This window comes from Rhea americana, unplaced genomic scaffold (genome assembly GCF_003343005.1).
Source record: "Rhea americana isolate MKP2758 unplaced genomic scaffold, rheAme1 scaffold_32, whole genome shotgun sequence".
Lineage (NCBI taxonomy): Eukaryota > Metazoa > Chordata > Aves > Rheiformes > Rheidae > Rhea > Rhea americana.
Genome location: NW_028186446.1, coordinates 3,183,499 through 3,205,839, shown reverse-complemented (window position 1 = coordinate 3,205,839; position 22,341 = coordinate 3,183,499). Strand labels below are relative to the sequence as shown.

The window sequence follows — 22,341 nt, the reverse complement described above, 5'->3', positions numbered from 1 at the left end:
AAAAAAAAAAAAAAAAAAAAAAAAAAAAACTCAGAAATCTCAGGCATAGTTCAGAGACATTGCTCCACATAGCACTTTGGGATCTCATGGAAGAGCAGGAGATCCTTAAAAAACAAGTTCCCCTTGTGATGAGAAACAGCTCTAGCACTGCAAAAACACCACCTTCTGAAACATCCTTAAATAGCCAGCAAGAAGGGAAACATTGTGGTATATAAATGGCATTGATTATGGTGCAAATACGGAAATAAAGTGTCTTGATGCGATGCTTAGTTTCTACGCTATGCTGTTTCAAGCAGTGGTTATAAATAAATTAGATACTATCGCCCTCAAACAATAAATCTGCATTTTTTTGCCATCTCTATTCAAATCATTCATAATATGACAGGTACCTGCTGACATATGGCAAGAAACATTACATTTTGGTAAGAAACAGCAGTATTTATCAATTAATTCTCCCCATCCCACTGGTTTTATTCAAGGCTCAAGTTATCRAAGTACAACTTACAGTACAGAAATTTCATAAACATCAATCATGAGCCATTTCTTGGAAGTAAGACTTTAAACTTAACACTTTCACAGGAAGAGAAAATCCTTATAATTTTGTATGTTCTAAGAGAAGATCAAGTCAAGAGATAAACTTCCTGTACCACTTTGCATTAAACAAAGCTCATCTTTAGCATTACAATGCATTTGTCATTCACACAAATTAAAAGGAGATGTAAACCTTTCACAGATAGTTTTAGGTTAGCCATTGATAACCATTCCCCTTTTCTCTCCTAAAGGGGCAGAGAAGGAGGAAGGAATAGTTGTCTTATGAAGGGAATCTCCAGCTATAACCTACACCCCACGATTAGGTTTTGCTAAGCAGTGCTGGTCAGGAACTAGTTTTCTCTTTCTAGTTTAGAAGAAAGCCAAGCAGTTTCTTCTACGCATGTGAAGACTTTCATCCACATGGGAGAAACAAGTGACCCCAGAGCCATGAGATGTGACTGAGAGAAGCTTACTGTAAAAAAAGCCAGTTGTATACTCATCAGGGCAGGTATATGCTTTGCCTAACCAAGGACTCCAAAATTCAGCTATCTGTGCTCCAGCTGTGCTTGGTGAATACAAGAAGAAGAATACAAGAAAGGAATTCAAACAATTGTTACACAGGTTCAACACTGCATCTTACATGTTCTTTTATTTTGGGGGATAACTTAAAGAGTAAAATCATAAATATACTGTAAAAAATCTCCTGGCTATGATTCATACAAAATCTCCTTTTTTTGACCTTACATTCCAATCAATGCTTATACTCCTACCTTTAGGTAAGCAATTGAATTACAGCAACCTAAATAGTTAAGGACAGATTAACCATGTACTCATTTACCAGAACTAAGGTAAAATCATTTAAATTTGTTACTTAATCCATGAGAATGAAATTGAAACAGATTTTACAGTGATCATCTCTGACGCATTTCTATTTCTTCCAAGAGTTCTTGTACAAGATCTGACTTTAGGGCAGATGCACTGACGCAAGTGTCCACACTTTCAAAATGAACTACACTCTGCTTTTTTTGAAGCAGCTTTTTAACTAGGGTAAAAATGATTCAGCTCCACCATACACATTAGAAGTTTCCTTACATGGAACTCTGAATGACAATATAGTCAGTACAGAATGGACTCAAATTTTGTTTTGTATCTTATTTCCTTCCAGATATGAGTGAACAAGCAAACTGAACACTAGCCAGGCAATATTTAAAATGTAAGTTTTGTCACTCTTCCAAAAATTGTACATAGGCTTTTACTGAACTCACACATTGATGCTCAGTCCTCTTTACTTCTGAAGAAGAAATTAAACCACAGAAAAGAGCAATAATCATGATTTCATTAGGCATTTTTTTTTTCAGTGGGTACTGTCATCTTTCAGTAAACACTGATGCTCTTGTATTCAAATCAAAGGTTTACGGATAAGTACAAACCTGAAAGTGAAAATTTTGGGTATGTATACGTGAAACTGAAAATTTCATGTTGTATATATTAATGCATTGTAGCTTATGTAAACTATTTTACCTATTAGCTCACTGCTAGCATGTTCCCTTTGCATGACATTACATTTACATGAAACATTAGATGACTGAAAAAACAGAGAGACTGAACAGATCTGGAGAGAATTAGTCTTTGCTCTAGTTAGTTCAAACTGCTTTGGGAGATTTTCTGGTTCCGACACCAGAGTATTCAAGCAGTCTTCAAGTATCTTCCACCAATCATCTCTTCAAAGAAAGCAAAAAGGTACTTAAAAGGCAGATTCCTCAGCTGAAGCCAGACCTGAAAACTTTCGTGGAGTCAGCAAAGATCTGACAAAACAATCATTAAGACAAATCCCCAGCCCAGCAATTCTGATTCACTAAAGATCTCTCAGGAAATCTACAGCAGGGCAGAAAATAATAAGATTATCTTGGTACCAGTCCAAAATATCTGCCAAAAGTCATCGTTACTATTCACCGGCATTACTGCTTGGGAATAAAGACAACTGGCCAAGGGACAAAAATATATGTGATATAAGTGATATGAAAGAATAGTACTTATTTTCATTGTAAATGACACTTCGTATTGTTGAATTAGGCAAACAAAATCTCACTAATCAAACCATATTAGTGTACAGTATTTATTACTTTCTTATAATCTGAAGTCAATTACTTTGATTTGACTAAATTAATTCTGAAATAGACATACATTTTAAAATACATACGAAGATAAGAGGCTTTAGAATATTTAGCTGAAGTGTACTCTTAATCCACGTGCAAGATTCATCATTCAAAGATATCGTACATATTCTTTCACTTTACATCAGTCCATAATAAAGCACAAGTTCTAAGGATGAAAGCAGGGAGGAAAAAAAAAAGATCACATTTTCAAGTAGCCCCTTTATTAAAAAGGGTATCACTATACATTAAGCCAACGTGTTTCTCTGATTTTGATTTTCTTACAGTATACAGTTTTGCAAAATATACAGTTCACCAATGATACATAAAGAGTAGCCCTTTACTACGGGCAAGTAACAAAAGAAACAAGAAATACAACAGAAAAAAAATCTACAGGTTAAAAAAGGTATTTTAGAACATTATGCCAATTTAGAGTATTTCCCATGGTAAGAAAGGTCATGCACAATGTTTTGGGGAGAAAGATGTCATTAGTCCATGAGAGATGTGTTTGCATGCTAATGTTAACAGAAAAGGGTTCAAGTCACAAGGAAGGTAATTTTCTGCAGTTATCTTTTCGGTCTGTCTATGTCATCAATAGCAGCTAGCAGCTTCTGTCTTGCCTTTTTGTTGATGTGGGATCCCAGACAAACATTCACCAGATTGGTCAACTGCTTAGTGGAATATTCCTGGCCAAACAAAAGCAGATTGTATTATGGCAAACAGAATAAAAATACCAGAGAAAATCACAAATTTAAAAAACAAACACAGGCATACACACTGTTGACTTCTCATCTGATAGAAGTAGTCAGTACACAGAGATTTAAAATGGTAGTTAAGCCAGGCCTGGATAGTTTTCATAGTTGAGTCAGGCAGGGGCAAAACAGTATTTTTCTACATGGCAGGTTATAATGGAAAATGTTTACAACTTCAGTAGTGTTGGACTATGTTCACAGAAAGTAATTCTGTGAATACTGGCATATCTAAAACAATTTTTAATGTATTTTCCATTCTTTGGGAGGCGTGGTGGGAAATATATGTGCATATGAGGGAAGCGTTCAACATAAAAATCACTTTTCTAAACAAACTGACAAAAGTTGATGATCTTTTTTTTGACTTCTTAGTTCCAATAAGCTTCTAAATACTTCTGTCTATACGATCTTTAAACAACATTAATTTCATTACATGATAAAGGAGAAAAGAATGGTAAAATATTAACAGACGAACCCTAACACCTGCAAAAACATCACATTTGCCAGTACTACCTCCATACACATACTATCCAAAATGTTGCCTCCACCAGTAGGTTTAACAAGAGCTTTCAACGTAGGTCACCAGATAGCTCAATCTCTTTCATGGCTCCAGGTATAACAAGGAAAACTGTATGAAGGAAGCTTTTCTTCCATGCATTTCTTCCACACATTTCTAGCTATGTTTCAAGTAATCTCAAAATACAGACTTCAAAGTGCTCCATTTTAAAAGACTTGTCATTTTAACAATGTTTCAGCTCTGAAAGCATGTGACTATTACTTAGTCTTATAATTACTGTAAAATTATAGTAGCATGAAAGCATGCTAAATACTTTCAAAACAAAGACTTATCTCAGACAGCAATATTGTTTTTACTTCACCCAATTCAGGATCAATGAGTCTTTTACACATTGGGCCTCACAACTTAGTTTAAGCAAACCACTCCCAACAGCAAAGTAAAACTTTATGTCCTAATTTCAAACCATACTTCCTGATAAGGTTGTGCACTTTGACATATTCTAAGTAGTACGCAGATATTTTCAACTCCACTAAAGGATGTAGGTTCATCACATGAAATTTGGCCCAATTATTTCAGTTTGTTTGTAGTTCAATTTTTTTTAGTCGGAACTGGTATACTCCTTTATAGATGTACTCGTTAAGCTCATTCCACTCACACATTTTTAAATGCATATGAACTAGCACAAATAACCAGAATGACCCAACCAGCAAATTTCTTTGCTACATGGTGGAATTACAAAAAGATTTTTCATCTTCTTACAGGAACTTTCCTCATTTGAGTTATATTGTACTAGCTTCATCCTTCAGAGCACATTTGTCTATACAAACACATCCRATGCACTGATGTTGTTCAACTAGAATACTGTATCCACTCACATAGCTCAAACCAGATTATGCATACTCAGTGATGATTCTGGCTTCTTAATTCACTTGAGTACAAGGGCAGCTTTTATGGGGATGGTGTCTGAAGAGCAAGTTGCTAAGTGACCTGAAGTAACCTTTAAGATTGCTTATGGTTAAATATCTGACAACAGAAATACCTTCCAGGTCAAAAACAATGTTTTCAAATACTAGACAGGGACGTTCTGAGGAAATCTTGGATTCTCACTGAAACCAAGATTAGAAGAGGAAGTCTTGGTGGACCACCAAAGCCTGTCCGTCTTCCACTGAAGCCCTAGATTGCCCAGATGAGATTACACTCTCCACAGCACAGATTGGCCACAATCTGTCAGATCAAGTTTATCTTCAACCTGTAACTTCCTTGACAATGAAGGTTATTAATTTACTCTCCTTAACAGCTGCATATGCCACTGCAGCCATCTCCTCACCCACCTTACTATTTTAACCTCAGAGTTCATTTAGGCAAGTTTGGGTCTGTGCCTCGGCTATGAAACAAGAATTTACAGTGCATAGTTTTCCAGTGCCTGTGATTCATCCACTTCCTTCATTGTGGTTAACCAGAGAGGTGGGCCCTAAGGAATGGATGAAAGAGTTGTCTTTGGCTCTGGCCCTTCACAAAACATTGGGTAGATTGTGCAGAGAGTTCCATATGGCTGATTTTCACTAAAGCCTGAAGCTTTAGTGTATCTATGGTGTATCTTCGTTAGACAAACTCTTTTACAAACTAAAGGGATATGGCCTGAACATTGTAATGGTAAATAAATTTAAATTCTTTTTTGTCAAAAGGATGACAACTTTTCTTAAGGAATCAGTTGTGAAGCTTGTTCTTAATTCTGACAAACCTGTTAACGACAGATCCATTTTTAAATGGATCTTTCTTTAAAAAAGCGAGAAACTATTAGCTTGCTAAATGCTCAGACTTTCCTGATACTTGTCAGTTAGGTTACAGATCTGGATAGATGGTAGAAACCACACTGCTGGTAAGAGGTTGCAGATGAAGAAACAAAAGGTAAAGCTCAAAGCATGAACAGGCACTAACTGCACTGTCTGCAGCTATGTACAAGCAAAAGGCCATGGACTAAAGGTAGACATACGAAAGAATGACAAATTTAGCTCTCCTTTGAAGATCAAGCATTTGAATTGCAGCAGATCAATTCATTCAGATAACCTTGGCTTGAGCTGGCTCAAATTGCATTTTTGTCTGCCATTGTCCTAATCATACTGATACTGCTGAAGGCTTGAAATGGCATTTTACTAGTAAGCAAAGAGTTTCCATTCCTGCTTGTATTACCTAGGCATATTAACAAATAGGACAAGTAGTTTAAAGATCTACAGTAAAAAGTTCCCAGGTGTAAAGACAGTAGGGAGAAATCTTTACGAGTTTACTGGAAGAAAACAAAGTGACAAAGCACACTGCATCTCAGTCTCACAGATGATACACAGCTCTAGTTCTCTACATGTTTTGATAGAGAAGGTAGATTTGACTTGGCTTGCTCATCCTCCCCATTATCAGTTCTCAAATCAGTATGTATACATACTAGCTTCAACTGATAATAAATACAAACATACAAATATTTACGAATATGTATTTTTCATTTTGCACCCCATACAGATTTTACTATATCAGATTATTATATACACGTATATATTAATATATGAATATATTAATTCTTAACACATGTAAAGCACTGATAATATAGAGTTATTAGCATGATGGTGAATCCCCCTGATACAGAGTAAAAGAACAGAACTTCGGCACTTACCCTATGTTCTTTGATCCAGCGTTCCATGTCATTTTCTGTTAGGTAGTACGCTTTAATATAGGTCTCCACAAATTCTTTATCTGGAATAGGCCTAATGTCTGTTAGCTTTTCTAGTTTCATTAAGAATTGCTGAAAGTCCAGTTGCATCAAGGCACGTCCTTCATTGCTGCATTTCTTAACATTGGCATAACTGAAAAGAAGAATGAATTGGAAAGTAATAGCCAGAAGGAAATGAAAATGAATCTCACTCTTCAAAGTTCTTTAACTTAATTCTTTAAACATTCAGTAGGAACAAATTATGGTTTTAAATTAAAAGCCAGTAAGAACTCCTTTGAGGGTGTCCGTTGCTAATTGCATCAGTATAACACCTTTTAGCCCCACTCATAGGACATAACTACACCATACCTAGCAGGGTACTTGACAGGCCACAAAAACCTACACTGAAGAACTTACAAACAGAAGTGGGCTAAGGGCAACAAAGCCAGTACTGATCAGTACATTAGGCAGTGGCATTAGTGAACTGATCATCATCACAGCAAACAGAGGTAATACGGCAGCTTTAGAAATGGTCACCACAAGCTTGCTGAAACAACAGTGGAAGCACAAGAGAAAGACACAAAGCCATCTGTTCAAAACCACCAGGGGATAAACAATGGCAGCACTAATGTTTTAATACCAGCTGAGGGTAGACTGACATACAGTGGGTGATAGGCTTGAGTTCAAACAAGAGGAGACAGTAGCCGAGCTCAGAGTACGGTGATAACCAGGAAGGATTACAGTGGGATGATAGGCAACAGATGAGGAAAACAATCTTTGCAGCTTTTGAAACAGGAAAGAAATTCCATTTGTCAAGATCAACAGGCAAAGACACTGCAATAACTCAAACAGTACTAATCTCAGCTCTGTGCAGAGAATAAAAACGCTTGGCTTTGGGCCAGTGTCTTGACAGATTTAATCCAGTCCACCCACTGGCTGCTGCCAGAAGCAATAATCCTATCCCACAGTTTTCACTCTTTTCGTGCATCAAATTAAGAACAAGATTAGTCTTCCATTTGTTTAAGGAGTTGATCCTAACCATTGTACAGTCCCACAATTGTTAGGTCTGATGCAAAGGAGGCAGCAGGAACATGCAACTGGGGACTGGGTGCATAACAAGATCAGGTTAAGAATACTATGAAATTACATCCTTACAAATTGGTATGCAGAAAGGTGTAGATAGGTACAAAGAACCAGGTGATTCGAAATACCAATTACATTAACAGAAAAGTAGGAGGCAGAAGAACTATATGTTGATATATTACTGCACTAAGAGAAGCTAGGTAGAGGTTTCAAATTTGTCTTAACTATACTAACCTGGATATGATGGCTAGAAATCCATTAGGATGCTGATCAGACAGAAATGTTAGTTATGTAAGGTAGTCACAGTGAGATGGATGCTGATTTTGCATTTGTAGAATGCAAAATTTGCAGAATACAGAAATAAAAAAAGTAAAGAGAGAGAGAGGGACCAACGGGCCTTCTGGTGCTCTGTAGAAGGTTGGATGAGAGTCCTCAATATGACATACTGAAGAAGCATTTCAAGAAGCCACATTGAAAACATGGGAGAACACAGAATAAGGAGAAAAGAAAAAATTTTCATACAGATACAGCTGACTGAAGGTAAGTTTTCACTCAGTGAAGAGCTTAATGAGACCAATTTCAGTTTACTGTCTGACTGGAGGATAGATTCCTTATTCGTGGCTTTAAATTCCATGACTTCAAGGAATTTGGAGATGAAAAAAGATACGTAGATATTTCCTATCAAATCAAGTGTTCAGAATTCCTTCCCTCTCTTCCCCTGTGGAAAAAGAAACTTCACTGCCTGTGAGAAGAACAAACTGTGCAAGAAAGAGAAATTATAGACATTTGGTATGAGACGATGAGTGCTCTTTATACTTTGAGAAAGGGTACATGACAAATCATGTCAGCAAGCTATTCCCAGTCCATTCTTATTAGTCTCTGAAATGCTTAGGTGAAGGTAAATGTTTCATGGTAAGTACTTAATGTGAATCGAAACTGTAGGGCAAAAGTAAAGGAATCTCCAGCTAAGAAATGGTTTGTGAACACTAAAGTCCCAAAAGATGAAGATACATAGAAACAAAATAAATAAATAAATAAAAAACCCCAAAAGCAAAATAAACAAAACCACAAAAAACCAGATGCCTTGCTATTCAAAAGAAGAGGGGAAAAAAAGTTGAAAAGCAGACAGAAAGCATAAACATATATGGCCAACAATTTCTTTTTTTCTAATTCATTTGATTCAAGGCATGATGGAAAAGCGGAAAAGATTTCAAAGAAGGCAGGGTACTTGTATAGGGCATCTGTCATACTAAGTGATTCAAAAGGTAACAGAAGGTCACGGTTGGGTCTGATCTCCCCAAAGACAAAACTTATCTCAGAGACTGCAAGAGCAGGGCACAAGCGAAATAGGCCTGAGGTTAAAAATGAATGGCTTGACAAAAGCAGTGGAAGCTGCAGGTCCCTTATAGACAGCTGACAGTTGGAAGAAGGATGTTGCTGGGGTCCTGTACTTGAACTGGCAGCAGAAGAATGGGACAAAAAGTAGTGAAATAAAAAGCAGGAAATGAGTTGGGTAAAGTAATCAGGAAAGAAATATGGAAAGATGAGTGAAAAGACAGCACATATTCTATGATGCAAAAGAAGGTGTGATGAGAGCCACGACAGGTAGCAAAGGGACAAGAACAGAAACCTTCAGGAAACAATGTTGACTTTGAAAAGACTGGAACACTGATGAAGGAGCAGTGAGCTAGATGCAGCAGTTCCTGACTACGGTGCTCAAGACTCTGTTTATCAAACCAACTAGAAGACCCCTCTGCTCCCGACTAGATTGGAGAAATCCTGTATTCTAATGTAACTGTTAGAGCTGGCCACTCCATCTTTCTTCCTGGCAAAGATAAAAGGCATGACCATAGAGATGTCAATAAATACACTTCATCTATCTTAGCTGCTCTGTTGGAAAATGGTAATTTAAAGGTAGAAGTTTCTTTAAAAGAGAATTATGTTGTTTTCAATGCTTCCATAAAATACTGAGATAATGACAGTCTTCAGCAGTATGAAGACTATTTACTTTAAGCTTCATGTCATAGTCATCAGAGGTTTTTTTTTTTACTGAGTATGATATGTTAAGCCTTGGTATCATTTGGGCTCCCTGAAAGCTCAAGACCTTACCAGTATATAATACACTGCAAAATTAGAACCTTTAATTTCATTAAATTAACAAACATATTTACCCAAGACTGAGGTTCTCATGAACTACTTACCCTTCTACCAGAGTTCTGTTGGCCAAGCGTATGCAGTGCTCCCACAGAATATTTGAGACTGGCAGTGGAATACGGACTCTCTTAGACACCTCATTCAACCTTCTGTTATATTCTTCAAATTCCTGGTGAAATATAAGAGATTATTCTGTTAGCATAAAAGAGATCATATTATATATGTCCCTAAGAAAAAAAAAAAAGGCAGGGAGGTAGAGGAGAGAACAAACTAGAAAATGCACCTGACAGATAGCACTGAAAAATAAGAGAAAAGCAGAGAAGTTTAACAAGTACAGGCTACAGAGACAAGCTTAATGTGCAAAGTAGAAAGAAAACCACTTTCTGGTATACCATTCATATTACCTCAGTAATTTTGTTTTAAAATACTGCTTTATTCCACAGAAATGTAATTCCCAATGAAACTGATGCCTCTGAAAATTAACAAGGTTTAAATTGAAAATTTAATAAATAAATTAAATATTTGAAACAAGGTTTCAAATATAGTTTTCATTGCCTTGCTCCCTAAACTCATCTCTAACATTTAAAAAGCCAATATACAACCACTGAAGAAAGTCCAGCAATGGTGTCTTCATTCCTCTACATTCCTGCCCCATCAGCTTTCAGAGAGAAACTCAAAAATATTGTAGTCACTTTTCATTCTTCAACCTCTCACACTAAACAGTTCCCAAGTACTTTAAAAAGAGCTAAGAGCACATCCTGCAAATAAATCAAATTTAATAGTTAGCAGCATACTGCAATGCTAGATAACAATTCAGTTGGAGGGAGGGCACCTGTTTCTACCTGAAATATCAATAGACCAGACATATTTGAACCTCCATTATGAGTGACAACCTAGTCATAATTGAATGTAATTACCATTGTACTGCCACAATGATTTTGTAACTTATACAAAGTGAAACAGAAGTGTCCTACCAGCTTCCAGTGAATAATATATCTATAATAAAAAAAAATGAATTCAAAAACATAAAACAGACCTTGATTATGTGCTGCTGTATGTAACGAGCAAAAGCAGTTTGCACTGCAGCTGATTAAGACCATACTTGTTCAATAAAGTGCTTTCATTCCAAGGCTGTTAATATATTTTTTATTTTTTGAAAAATTCAGTAGGTAAAGAAGAAAACCACTCAGAATGGAATTTCAGTAGCCAACTTAAACTGATTTCTAACCAAATAATTGGTGCTTAACAGACAAATTTTCTGAATGAGGGATTTGGCAAGAGAAATCAGGGTATCAAAATGCCGTGTTTTAACTGGCATACAACTTACTCTTGTGAGGATGAAAATCTTAACAATCTCCTTTCCCCAATTTACCCGCTTCTATACATACTATGGCTAAGTGTGGAATTTTGTGAAATACAGAATTTTTTTTATATAATTCCTATATTTTTGCAAAATATAAGAATTTTGTAAAGCATAGAAAACCAGCACTGAAAACAAGCATGGAATCCTGAACAACATATATATCCTGGGGCTTACTGTAGTCTTGCAATAGCAAGAATAAAAGAAAATTCTGCCTGGACCACCTTATAATAGCTTACTATTTGTTAGGATACTGTATGGCTCTAACCATGCTGCTTTAGCAGTTTTAGTGAAGTATTACATCAATTAAATATTAAAGCTGTACTGTACCATCTCCTAGAAAGTATTCACCTTCAAAAGAGCATCTACATATATATTGTGCTGTGACATGATTTCTTTCACATCCCATTTCACAGTAGCCATGAGAAGAAGCATCTGTTCATAATCAATGGCTTTAGCAGCAACAATCCAATAAACTGGTTTGCGCAGTTCACTGGCAGTTGACACAGTCTGAAATAGAATATAAATAAAATTCAATTCAGTACATTTCTCACTAATAGCAACATATAATAGTGTACAAACATTCACACCATACTGTGCAAGTTTCAAATCTTCTGTTTAAAAATCTGCTGTGAATTTTGCAATTCTGACCTGTGAATAGAACTGCTGAAGAAAAGGTTTCTTGGCAGCTGGCATCACTGCATCAAGATGAGGCTGAAGAAACTCAAACTGCTCAGCCAAAAATACCCTTTGAAAGCAGAGAAAATTCACTGTGAGTTAAATGCAACATTCGGAATGTCTCTATATTTCTTTTCCTTTATGGTTAAAATGTTTTTGATAGCAATAACGATATGTAACCCTGGAAAGTTTTATCTTGAAAAGAACTGTATCAGTTTTATGCCAGCATAACAATCTCAATTTTGACAAATTTTAAATGTTTTCAAACAAAAAAAACCCGCTTGAACAAAGAGACTATGGCTTGAATAAAAACAACATTCCTGTGCAACTCAGGATATACTGAAGAAGTCTGATTCAAAGTCTAAGCAAGCCAGTGGGAAAATGTTCTGTAATTTTCATACTGCAGGGCAGTCAAAACTAACATTAATAAATCCATGTCAGGATTCAAAAATAACGTTACTTAATTAGATATTTATTAGTCAATATTTTAAAGTTAGACTACCAGATCAATTTTTACCTCAGGGGCAGGATTTGTTAATAACAAAGAAATATATTTCTAACCAAGCTGAAATGAATGCCAAAGAAAATAAGCTCCTTAGAAAAATTTTTCCACACAAGACAATGCTGATAAAAGATTAGAAGATCCTTTTTAAAATCTATTTTCAACCTAACTCTTATTGTTATTCTGATCAAATAAAAATCACTTTTTGTAAGAGCTTTGCACTACTTTCAGTATAATCTCTCCTTCACAGGTAAACTTCCACACACTGCAAAAAACATCTCAAAGCAATATGAACAGTACTGAGTCTCCATTGTCAGTATTTGAGTACTTTCTAAAAGGTTTAAGTGAACCACGCAGATTAAATACTCCCATTAGCTTCTTTATTTTTTTTYCCCCCTCTGATACATTTAGCCATGTACTGCCACTAATTACTGGCCCAGCCGCTGTAAAATTTTATTGCGCTTGCAGGTGGTCAGGCCACATGGCCAGGTCCTACAACCTATCAATTAAAAAATTACCTCTCATATTAATTTCTAAAATAGCATTCAGAGGCAGGAATTTTTGACCTTTCAAGAAGTTTTCAGTTTGTAAACACAATCTCTTAAACAATCCATAGCTTCAAGTGACCACAAAAATATGGCGTACAGTAAACAACCTACAAGGATTCTGTGGCTACCACTCTCTCTGCCAAACCATATAGCGAATTGCCCGATGACAAAACTACGAGATGACTGAGATGTGGGCTCGGCACCTTCTCCTTTCTCTCTTCAGCAGCTGTGAGAGTTCCAGTGGGATCAGCAGAGACCTCCTAAAACAAAGAATTGAACAACTGAATTGAAAAAGCAAGAACGGCTACAGCTGAGCAGTTTCAGATAACAGATGAGGTGAAGGAACATKTCTAATTCTAAGATGTGATTGAAATCAAGCCTGTATTAATGGAGACCTCAGTTGTTCCTACTTGAGCACTCTTTGACGTCAAACAGATGAAAAGTCAGTTCAATTAGAACAGTATCTATTTCAGAAAAAAAAGACACAGAATAAACTTCTACATCTTAATGGCCCATCTGGTGACTGAGCAAATAACTTCTCACCTTTGGTGATAGTCTATACAGTCAGACAGCAATCCTTTAGCGAGACAAATCAAAGGAATATTACTCATGCATGGGCTTTACTGTTTCCATGAATGGAGAACAGTCCCAGCACAGACTTTTTGTGCCAGGATAAGATTTTTTGCTGCAATGCAGCATGGAGCTCATCAGCACTTCCTGCACACTATGCTCCACAGCCTTCTTGCATACCATGCAAGCATTCCGTGTGCTGGTAAGGCAGACAGTTATCTACTGTTGTACATAAAATCTAGTTATGTGACTGAGAACTCTACGTAGAATTGAGCCTTCTAATGCTACATCACTGGCATACACAACTGGCAATTATTCATATAAACAGTTTTGCTATAAGAGCCTGAAAATAGCACGATACAGGAAACTATTAAAGCACGCACATGACTACTGTACCTCTTTAAAGGCTGCTAACAATATTACAAGCCACAGTGTGTGATTTAGGATATGTATTTATCTTACATAACATCTACCTTTGGATTAAATTTCATATAGAATTAGTTTTTAGCATGGAAGACTATGTATTAGTAAATAACAGTGTCAGCGTGATACTGTACGAAATAATTGTTGAAGTAATTGCATGGTTTATTTTAATTCAGACTCAGTCAAGCAGTGTCTTTCTTAGTAGCTACCAATATACCCATCATAATAATATATACAGACAACTTTTATATTGAAAAACCCTGCTTCATAACTGGAAACAAATACACGTATAAATTTTTTCTTAGGAAAACAGAACCTCTCAACTCCTGTGCATTGATTTCAAGAATATATTGCTGTTTTTTGCCAACGCATACATTAACACGCAAGTTACTATGGGGTCATAAGGTTACTATACAGCAGGTAGTTGTTCAAGTAGGACCGTATCTCAGGCTGAAAGTAGAGATAAAGAGCTGCATCCAGTGTATATACGTCTAGTATTTTCTGTACTAGAGTTTGTGCGCTTCAAACTAAGATCCATGTTGGTCTGTCCAGCTTTGTACAAAGGAGCTCATTTAATCCATGCTAAAGCTGCTGTGATAAGGCTGCAGTATTGGGGCAAAGCAATGTTATAGCTCCACACTTTACAGGAGGTTTGAGAAAGAAGCATTTCAGGTTTTTCCTGCCTGAATATATTTAGTTCACTTCAAATCAAATTTAATTTCAGAGCCTTCTGGAATCAATAATAAATCAAGTTGTCCTTCTGCCATGGCATCATTGCAATTTATTGAGGAAATGCTTGAGGGTAAAGAAAAAAAAATCTAATAGTAATAATAGTAGCTCCTAAAAGAGTTACCTCAGTTTGAAATGTTACTGAACAGAGAGCAGAATGGACATATATAAGGAAAATAGACTGAAATTAAACTGTAACACTTATTCTCAAATTTTTAGACCAGAAGACTGAAGCAGTCTCGACAGAGCCCATTATAAATCTAAATTCTGAACATGGAACATCATCATCCAGCCTGCATGTTCTTTTGCTGTTCCAATCTAACAGTGAGTTGCGAACACATACATACACATGCATACAATCTAACATTTGAAATAGTCAACTTACATAAATATTCACTGGTATTTAGTGATTAAACTAGTATTGTTTGGCAGTATGTAATGAGAGATTCAGGGGTGGCATAATGGTCAGAAGCAGAAAATAGGGATGATAATAAAGTAACATTTTCCAAGTACAATGAAGGGAGTCAAGGCAAATATTTATTAGCCTGCATCCTTCAAAAATATACAGCAAATCATCAGCAAGGGTCTCATATCCAAGTGATGTGGCTTTACTGTATATTCACTATACAGTATATATTAACTCATTTTTACTTTAGTATTTAATTGCTTCCTCCCAAGAATTTCTGTAATGAATAGGAAAAATATATATATATATATGTAAGAAAAACCCTCTCTTTCAACCTCCATCCCACAAGAAGTATTTTGGGAGGAAGAAAGTTAAGTGGAACCTAGTGGCAAACCTTTCATCTTAACGGGAAGAGGAGACTATGAGCTAATTCACCTAAATTAGGAGTAGAAACTACCTAAGCTAATTATCTAAGTCAGAAGTTTGATGTGCAACTTGCAAGACATTTTGTTTTTAAGGGGTTTGATCTCATAATGAAGTTGGAATCATGTATTTATTTCAACGTAATCCCATAAAACTTTTAATAATAGATAAGCATCACCAAAATATCTCATATCTGATTATTTGCAACTAGGATTTCTTCAAAATTGGGCTACTACTTTTTGCATAAGACTTCAGCATTAGAATTACATTTTGATTCAATATGCATACAAAAGAGGAAAAATCATTCTGATTTTGCCCTGAGCAATGGCAATAGCTCTAAATCCTACTGAGGAAATTCTGAATTTAAAGGAATAAATGGAGTTTCAAAATCAGACTATCTTGCAAATGCTCTGGTAACTGTCAGTCTATAGCCACACTGTGTGGCTCTGAAGTACCAGCACCTTTAATAAGAACTTGATGTGCACTGATGGAAGACAAAAAGCAGACTGAGCCCAGATGTTTACCTACGACAGTTTAGCCTTACGGGATAACTCCATCAACTCTGCTTATGAAACTGCAACTGATAGTTTCTGTAACATCATGACCACAGAGAACAACAAGAAAATAAACACTGATCAAACCATAACCCCTTATTGCACTCAAAAGCAGTCAGAAAGCAGCTGAACCAAGTAATTGCTAAAGATAAAATAAAATGATCCCCAATAATAACAAACGTACTAGAAACATGTCTATTTTTTTAAAAAAACTTGCATATAAGCAATAGTTCTTGAAACAATGCGGAAAATGACAGCTAAAGCCAATTGTAAGAGCACACTGCATTAAAAGATAACATTGCTTTTAAATAACAATGTAAATATACTACTTTAAATTTGTACTTTTCATAATTCCTATTACTTTTTAACTTATAAAGATTTGTAAGCTTTGTGCCACTAAGAAAACACTGAACAGGTAACCTTGACTCAGCCCCTAAGGAACCTAAATCAAACACTAAACAGAAAATTTTTGCATAAAAATTATCAATGACCAGCAAGTTTATCTACTACCTTGTCTAATCTAACGGTCTTGTCTAACCTAAAAGGCTTGTATCAGCAATCATTGTGTCTTGTTAGATTATTCAGAAAATGAATGATTAAATATGTATTTAAAAATATGAAATGATCCTCTACAAAAGTATGTCCATTGCTATAACCACAAAAATCCAAGTCACTGTTTTACAAAAAGGTAAGGCAGTCTACTCTGGATGCAGCACTTTTACCATCTAAAAACAGATTTTCAGTAAGGACTGCTGCTAGCTCTCATTTGACCATCAGCAACTCTGACAAGACATCTGTATTCTTCTAGTACTAAAAATCAGTTCAAGTTTTGATGCCCTGCAAAGTGAAAAAAAAAAAAAAAAAAAAAAGGGACGGCCTGGAGGGAGACAAGCAACCACCAAGAATCACAAAACTTAATCAAAGAAATAAGCTTCAAGAGTTCAGGAAATCATTCCAGTCTACTTGGACAATGCAGTCAAACAAACCATTTTGTATGAAGAGCTCTAAATAAATAATGGCAACAAGCAATACAGCTGCAGACGTTCTACCACATTTTCAAAGTATACGTCATATCAGAACTTCCCTTTGTATATACAGAATTCTGGTCCTTTGACAAGCAATTCACACAACACCTTAAATATGGTCATTACGCATGCTGTACCAAGCTTTCCAAAGATAAAAATATAAAACATGTTCTTGTTTTCTTCAGCTGTTTTTTTTTCCCTGAAAGAGCAGGAAACCAAGCAAAGATTGCAGAGTTGAAAAAATTATATTTAGCCAGGCAAAATCTTATTAAAAAAAGCTAACAGCTACCATTTCAATGAGGAGCTTAGCTAGAGTTTTGTCGTTTCTTTTTAGTTTAATTCTCATAATGGAAGTGTTAACTGTACAACTGAAGACAAAATCCATAWACGCAGAAAATAACTGGAGAGATTTACTATGTTATCAAATCTTCTTATCCCAGTCACTACCTGTGGACAACAGATCATATCCAGTYGTGCAATACTTTTCCTATCTCAGATACTGGTCTTTGCTAGGGCTTTTTAGAAGCAACATTGTGCTAGGCCTTACTAAAGAACAAATTCAACCACCTTGACTCTTTCCATTGGTACGTCAAACAGGACATAGAAGGGTGCATGTCCACGCTAAGTAATGCAGTATTGTGCAGGCACCTGTCAACTAGATCTGTCTGTGTGGTGGAACAGTAACAAGTGTTAACTGACCCCTGCCATTCCATAGCATAGATATGTCTAGCTGGGTYGAAGGCAGAATGGTTTGGAAAATCAGGCCTTATGAAGAAATATTACATTCCTTGTATTATTCCTTATTGTWTTTGTTCAGCTGAAAACCTCCTTCATTTTTCATCTCTGCAACATCAATTTCTAATCTACTGTTATTGCTAGAAGTACATACTTTACAGGAAAAAAGCCTAAAAGCAAAAGTAAGGACAGAATCTAAAATGCATTGAACACCACCACTTTATACCAGACATCTCCCATCTGCTCTTCTACATATTGCATTGCGATGCATGTACACTTTTCTTGCAGAGAATTATTTTCTGCTGCTCTAAGACAAGGTAACTCTGGCACACTTCATCCCAGATCTGTTTTATACGAGCAAGCAGTAGAACACTGCAAGTATGAAGCTGTAAGTACACACATACAATGAGTATTTCTGAGTACTTTATGTTTACTTGCCTCAAATATTTATTTCACTTAAGGCAGGCATTTGCATACACAGGATATTCACGAACAATATTTAGGTAACAGTACTACTGTAACTAAATCGCACTTCGTGAAAAGAAGCTTTTTAGAGATGAACAAAGCAGGAAATTAGAAGTCTCTCTTCCAAATCACCAACTATCTTCGACTATAGTCTGATTTATGTAATGTACCTACTAAACGTACGTGTCTCAGTGGATTAATATGAATATTATTACTACTAAAATAACCCCTCATTCCTGTTAGAGGCGACTAATACAAGAACTGAACATGTATAAGTATCTCTACACATTCCACTCAGGGGAACAGTAAATGAGGAGACAAACAGCTCAGAAACAGACGCTTGTTTCGATATATTTGGACTAATCAAAGCAGCACCTTACAGTGAGGTATAGTGAAGCGACAGGAGTATTTTCTCACCATTTCACTGTTCACCTCTGCTGTGTTTTTAATACTTTCTGCTAATATGAATGAAACAGACTATACAGTCCTATTTCTGGACACTCCAAATTATTAGATCTATTGCTGTCACATGGCAGAAATCTGTACTGAAGCTATCCAGTCTTAGCTGCTGAAGGCCTGGATATGAAGTTTAGATATGCACGTAAAGTTCAGTACAGCACATGCAACAAAAATGAATTTGAAAGTCATGTTGTTCTCTTACCCCCAAAATAATTAAACTGCACCCCAAGCTACTTTAAAACACATACTCAAAATGCCTGTGTTTAGTCTTCKGAGGCTGCCTACAGATATTTCCCTAAAGCAAAGGTTAGACATACAAAATTTGTTATTTAGTCACTGTGAGCTTCCACCACATTTTCACATTATTTATATAGTAAGACAAACAAAAATAGTTTTGCTAATATGAAAGCCCTTTTAAATTTATTTTCAACTAAACCTATTTCATTTAAATATCAAAAGAAATTTCAGATTTCAAAACACACATACACAAGCATCAATATTAGCAGTGCAAGGATTAACAAAAGCCTACGGTGGACAGAAACTCATTATAGGTGTATTTATGACACAGTTTGGAATAGCTAGTATATTTAAAGCAGCAGCACCCAAGGAACATACTTGCTCAATCTTCTAAAGACCTAAGCAGCAACAGCTCTTGAAGTGCTTGATACAAGCATCACTTAGCAGCCCACCRGTCACGATCCCTTTATTTTACAGATCAGGAAGGAAATATATCTGAATGAATCTCTAAGCAAAAAACTCRAATATAAACCCATTACAGAATGGAGGTTTGTAGCTCTAAATCCCTTGGACTATGCCTGTATAAATGAGTTAGAAATACAGGTGCTCTACCTGTAGTCTAAGCCATCTAGATGTAAGCCAATGTGACCAAAATCTCAGCAGCTGCATCACTACTACAGTGGCATTGTTTGCTCAAGTTCATATATCTGATTGAAAGAAGTAAGCTTATCAACATGACACTTTGCCTGGGCTCAGTTCTTTCATSAGGGCTTATTAATTCAAGCACAGTGCCACATAACACAGCTGTATAGCTTCYGAACTGGAGCTGGCTTACAACTGGCTGGCTCCGAGCTCAGACACGAACCTGAAAACGTCATTGAAAACATTGATGCATCTTTATTTATTTATTTTAACTTTAAATGCAAACTCTTCTCATTCTCCAAGTCRCATAACACTTTACACCCCAGAGATAAAGACTGCATGAGAAACATAAGGCAGTGATCAGTTACTGTATTAAGAATTGCAGATTGCTGCACACACATGCACACACATGCAATTTTCTACAGCTGCAACAATGATATGCTGAGACCTTTGTTTCATTATACAGATAAAGACTTTTCAATTTAAATCCAATTTCAAAACACAGTATATAAATTCAAGCTTGTGAAGACTAATTCAATTTCAAACCTGTAAGTACTCTGGGGGAACTTTTCAGACGTAATTTTAGTTAAGAGGAAATAATCTTCCTTCTTTGCTGTAAAGGAGGCTGCAAGTTGGATGCAGCAGATTGCAGGAGGAATTTCAAGTGCAACTGGTTTGAAAAAAATTCTGACAACTCAACATATAGAAAGTGTAATTTTGATTATATTACATAACATCTCCAAAATAAAAATATGCTTGTGTATCAAATGAGCGGTAAGGGCATATTTATTTCCAAATGAAGTAAGGCAGCTTAGGTTTTCTGGGTTTTGAGTTGTTTTTGTTTTGTTTTTTACTTCAATTGTTTTATATCAGTGTAGCAAATGGACACTGAATATTAYATATCACAACAGAGTTGTCTTAGAACACAAATCTAAACTAGAGGTGGGCTTGCTGCAGTTTACAGGGTAAAGGTCACTTTGCTATACAACCTAACACTGATACAGAAGCAATTCAGATACATTTGAGCACTGCTATGGGGGACAGTAACTTCCAGCAGAAGGCAGGGAGCACATGACATGCATGGAGAGATGCAGGGAAGAGGAGGCGAAGCACTCTGAATTGCTACAGCCTTCCTGCTCTGTGGCCATCAGTCAGAAGCCAAACTCTGTTTCTCAGTGCTCAGAATGAAAACTGAGGTAGTTTTCCCCAATTTCACTTTGCTTTCTCCTTCACAAAGGAGGCTTAAAATTCAGCTAGTATCATAAAAAGGTATCTGGTATAAACTAGGTAGCATTAATGCAATCCCAGAAAGGAACAACAAAGTTTTTAGAACACCGTCTAGGCACTTTTATTTATTTAGGGAGATGTGATCTAAACCCTCTAGCTATTTCTCTTTCACATGACAACAAATATATAATAAATAGGCCTTCAGCCTCCTAGTATCTCAAGAAAGCAATGGACAAAAAAATCCAAGAGGAAGGACAGGATCATGCACACGCTATTCTAAATTAGCAAAGGCTCTTGACATAGCTAGTAGAGGTCAACCCTCGCAGGCACCAAGAGATTTGAGGAAATAGTTTGACCCACATGAAATTCTGCCAGGGCCTAAATCACATAATCAGAATAAAAATTCATTAGGACAGCATGTGTGAAAATGAAGTAGTGACAGATGCTGCCATCAGGAACTGAAATTAGGCAGAACAGATAGCTCTTAGCAAAGTTACAATGAACAAAAGGCAATGCCAAAACCAAAATTCCCAACATGCCATGAGACCGAAACCCCCAATGCAAACATGAGGAATATTTTCAAAAAGCAATTTACAATAAGCTGAGAGGAGAATTGAGAGGACTCCAGAACTGTTCATACAATCACAAGATACCCATTTTATAAAACAGTAAAAATTAATCTTGACTTTCACAAATTATTAAAAACAGCAATCAAGCAATTATCCGGAAATCTTTCTTGCTGATAAATCAAAGAGAAAAAACATTGACTTTGTAAGTTCTTAAGATGTTAACAGGCCTCATGTAATGYTTTTAAGCTAGAAGAAGTTATCTAAGATTTCTTCCTCCTTTCAAGTCTTATTCAACTTACTTACATAACTACTAATTTCAACTGACACTAAATCTGTAATAGCACTGTTAAGCAACTGAGGAAGGAAAAGGGATCCTGCTATTTCCCCCAGTTTACTCCTATAAATGATTTTTTAAAAAATATTTCGTCTAATAAAAAAATCAGAATATTGTAAAGCACTGTCAGGACTACAAAATAAGTTTTAAAAACTCATGTGGTAACTTGCTATTTTTCTGTGATCTTAAGCTGATTCATTGCAAGATCTCCCTAGAATTTTTTTTTTCCTGAATATACTGCCTCCAAGAGGAATATCAGGATGACTTTAGGGKTTTTTTTGTACGATAGATATTAGTTATCTTATGCTCCCTCTACTGACTCTACAAGAAATGGTTCAAAAATCCTTTAAAAAGTTTCTCTAAAACAGCCATTTAGAATTTAACTGTTCCAAATACTTCAAGGAGTTAAATAAATAAATAAATAAAAAGGCATAAAACAATTCTGATGAGTGCCAGCTCCTGMAAGTCAGTAGAGTAATTACCTCTCACTTTTGCCTTAGAAAATAAATCCTTCCTGTAGAACCATGTTATTAATCATTTTAAACACTGAATATGATACTATACAAGCCA

General features: G+C 36.0%; 1 protein-coding gene across 1 annotated transcript in view; it reads right to left on the bottom strand.

Moving 5' to 3' along the window:
* Positions 1 to 927: 927 nt before the first annotated feature.
* Positions 928 to 22,341, bottom strand: part of VPS50 (VPS50 subunit of EARP/GARPII complex) — a 98,292-nt gene continuing 76,878 nt past the window's right edge. The window contains exons 23-28 of the mRNA XM_085310507.1: positions 13,085 to 13,233; positions 11,897 to 11,993; positions 11,597 to 11,755; positions 9,933 to 10,054; positions 6,613 to 6,802; positions 928 to 3,370 (exon numbers count right to left, since the gene is read on the bottom strand). Coding sequence (XP_085166633.1) covers positions 3,251 to 3,370; positions 6,613 to 6,802; positions 9,933 to 10,054; positions 11,597 to 11,755; positions 11,897 to 11,993; positions 13,085 to 13,233 — 837 coding nt within the window. The 3' untranslated portion in view covers positions 928 to 3,250. The remainder of the gene's footprint in view (positions 3,371 to 6,612; positions 6,803 to 9,932; positions 10,055 to 11,596; positions 11,756 to 11,896; positions 11,994 to 13,084; positions 13,234 to 22,341) is intronic.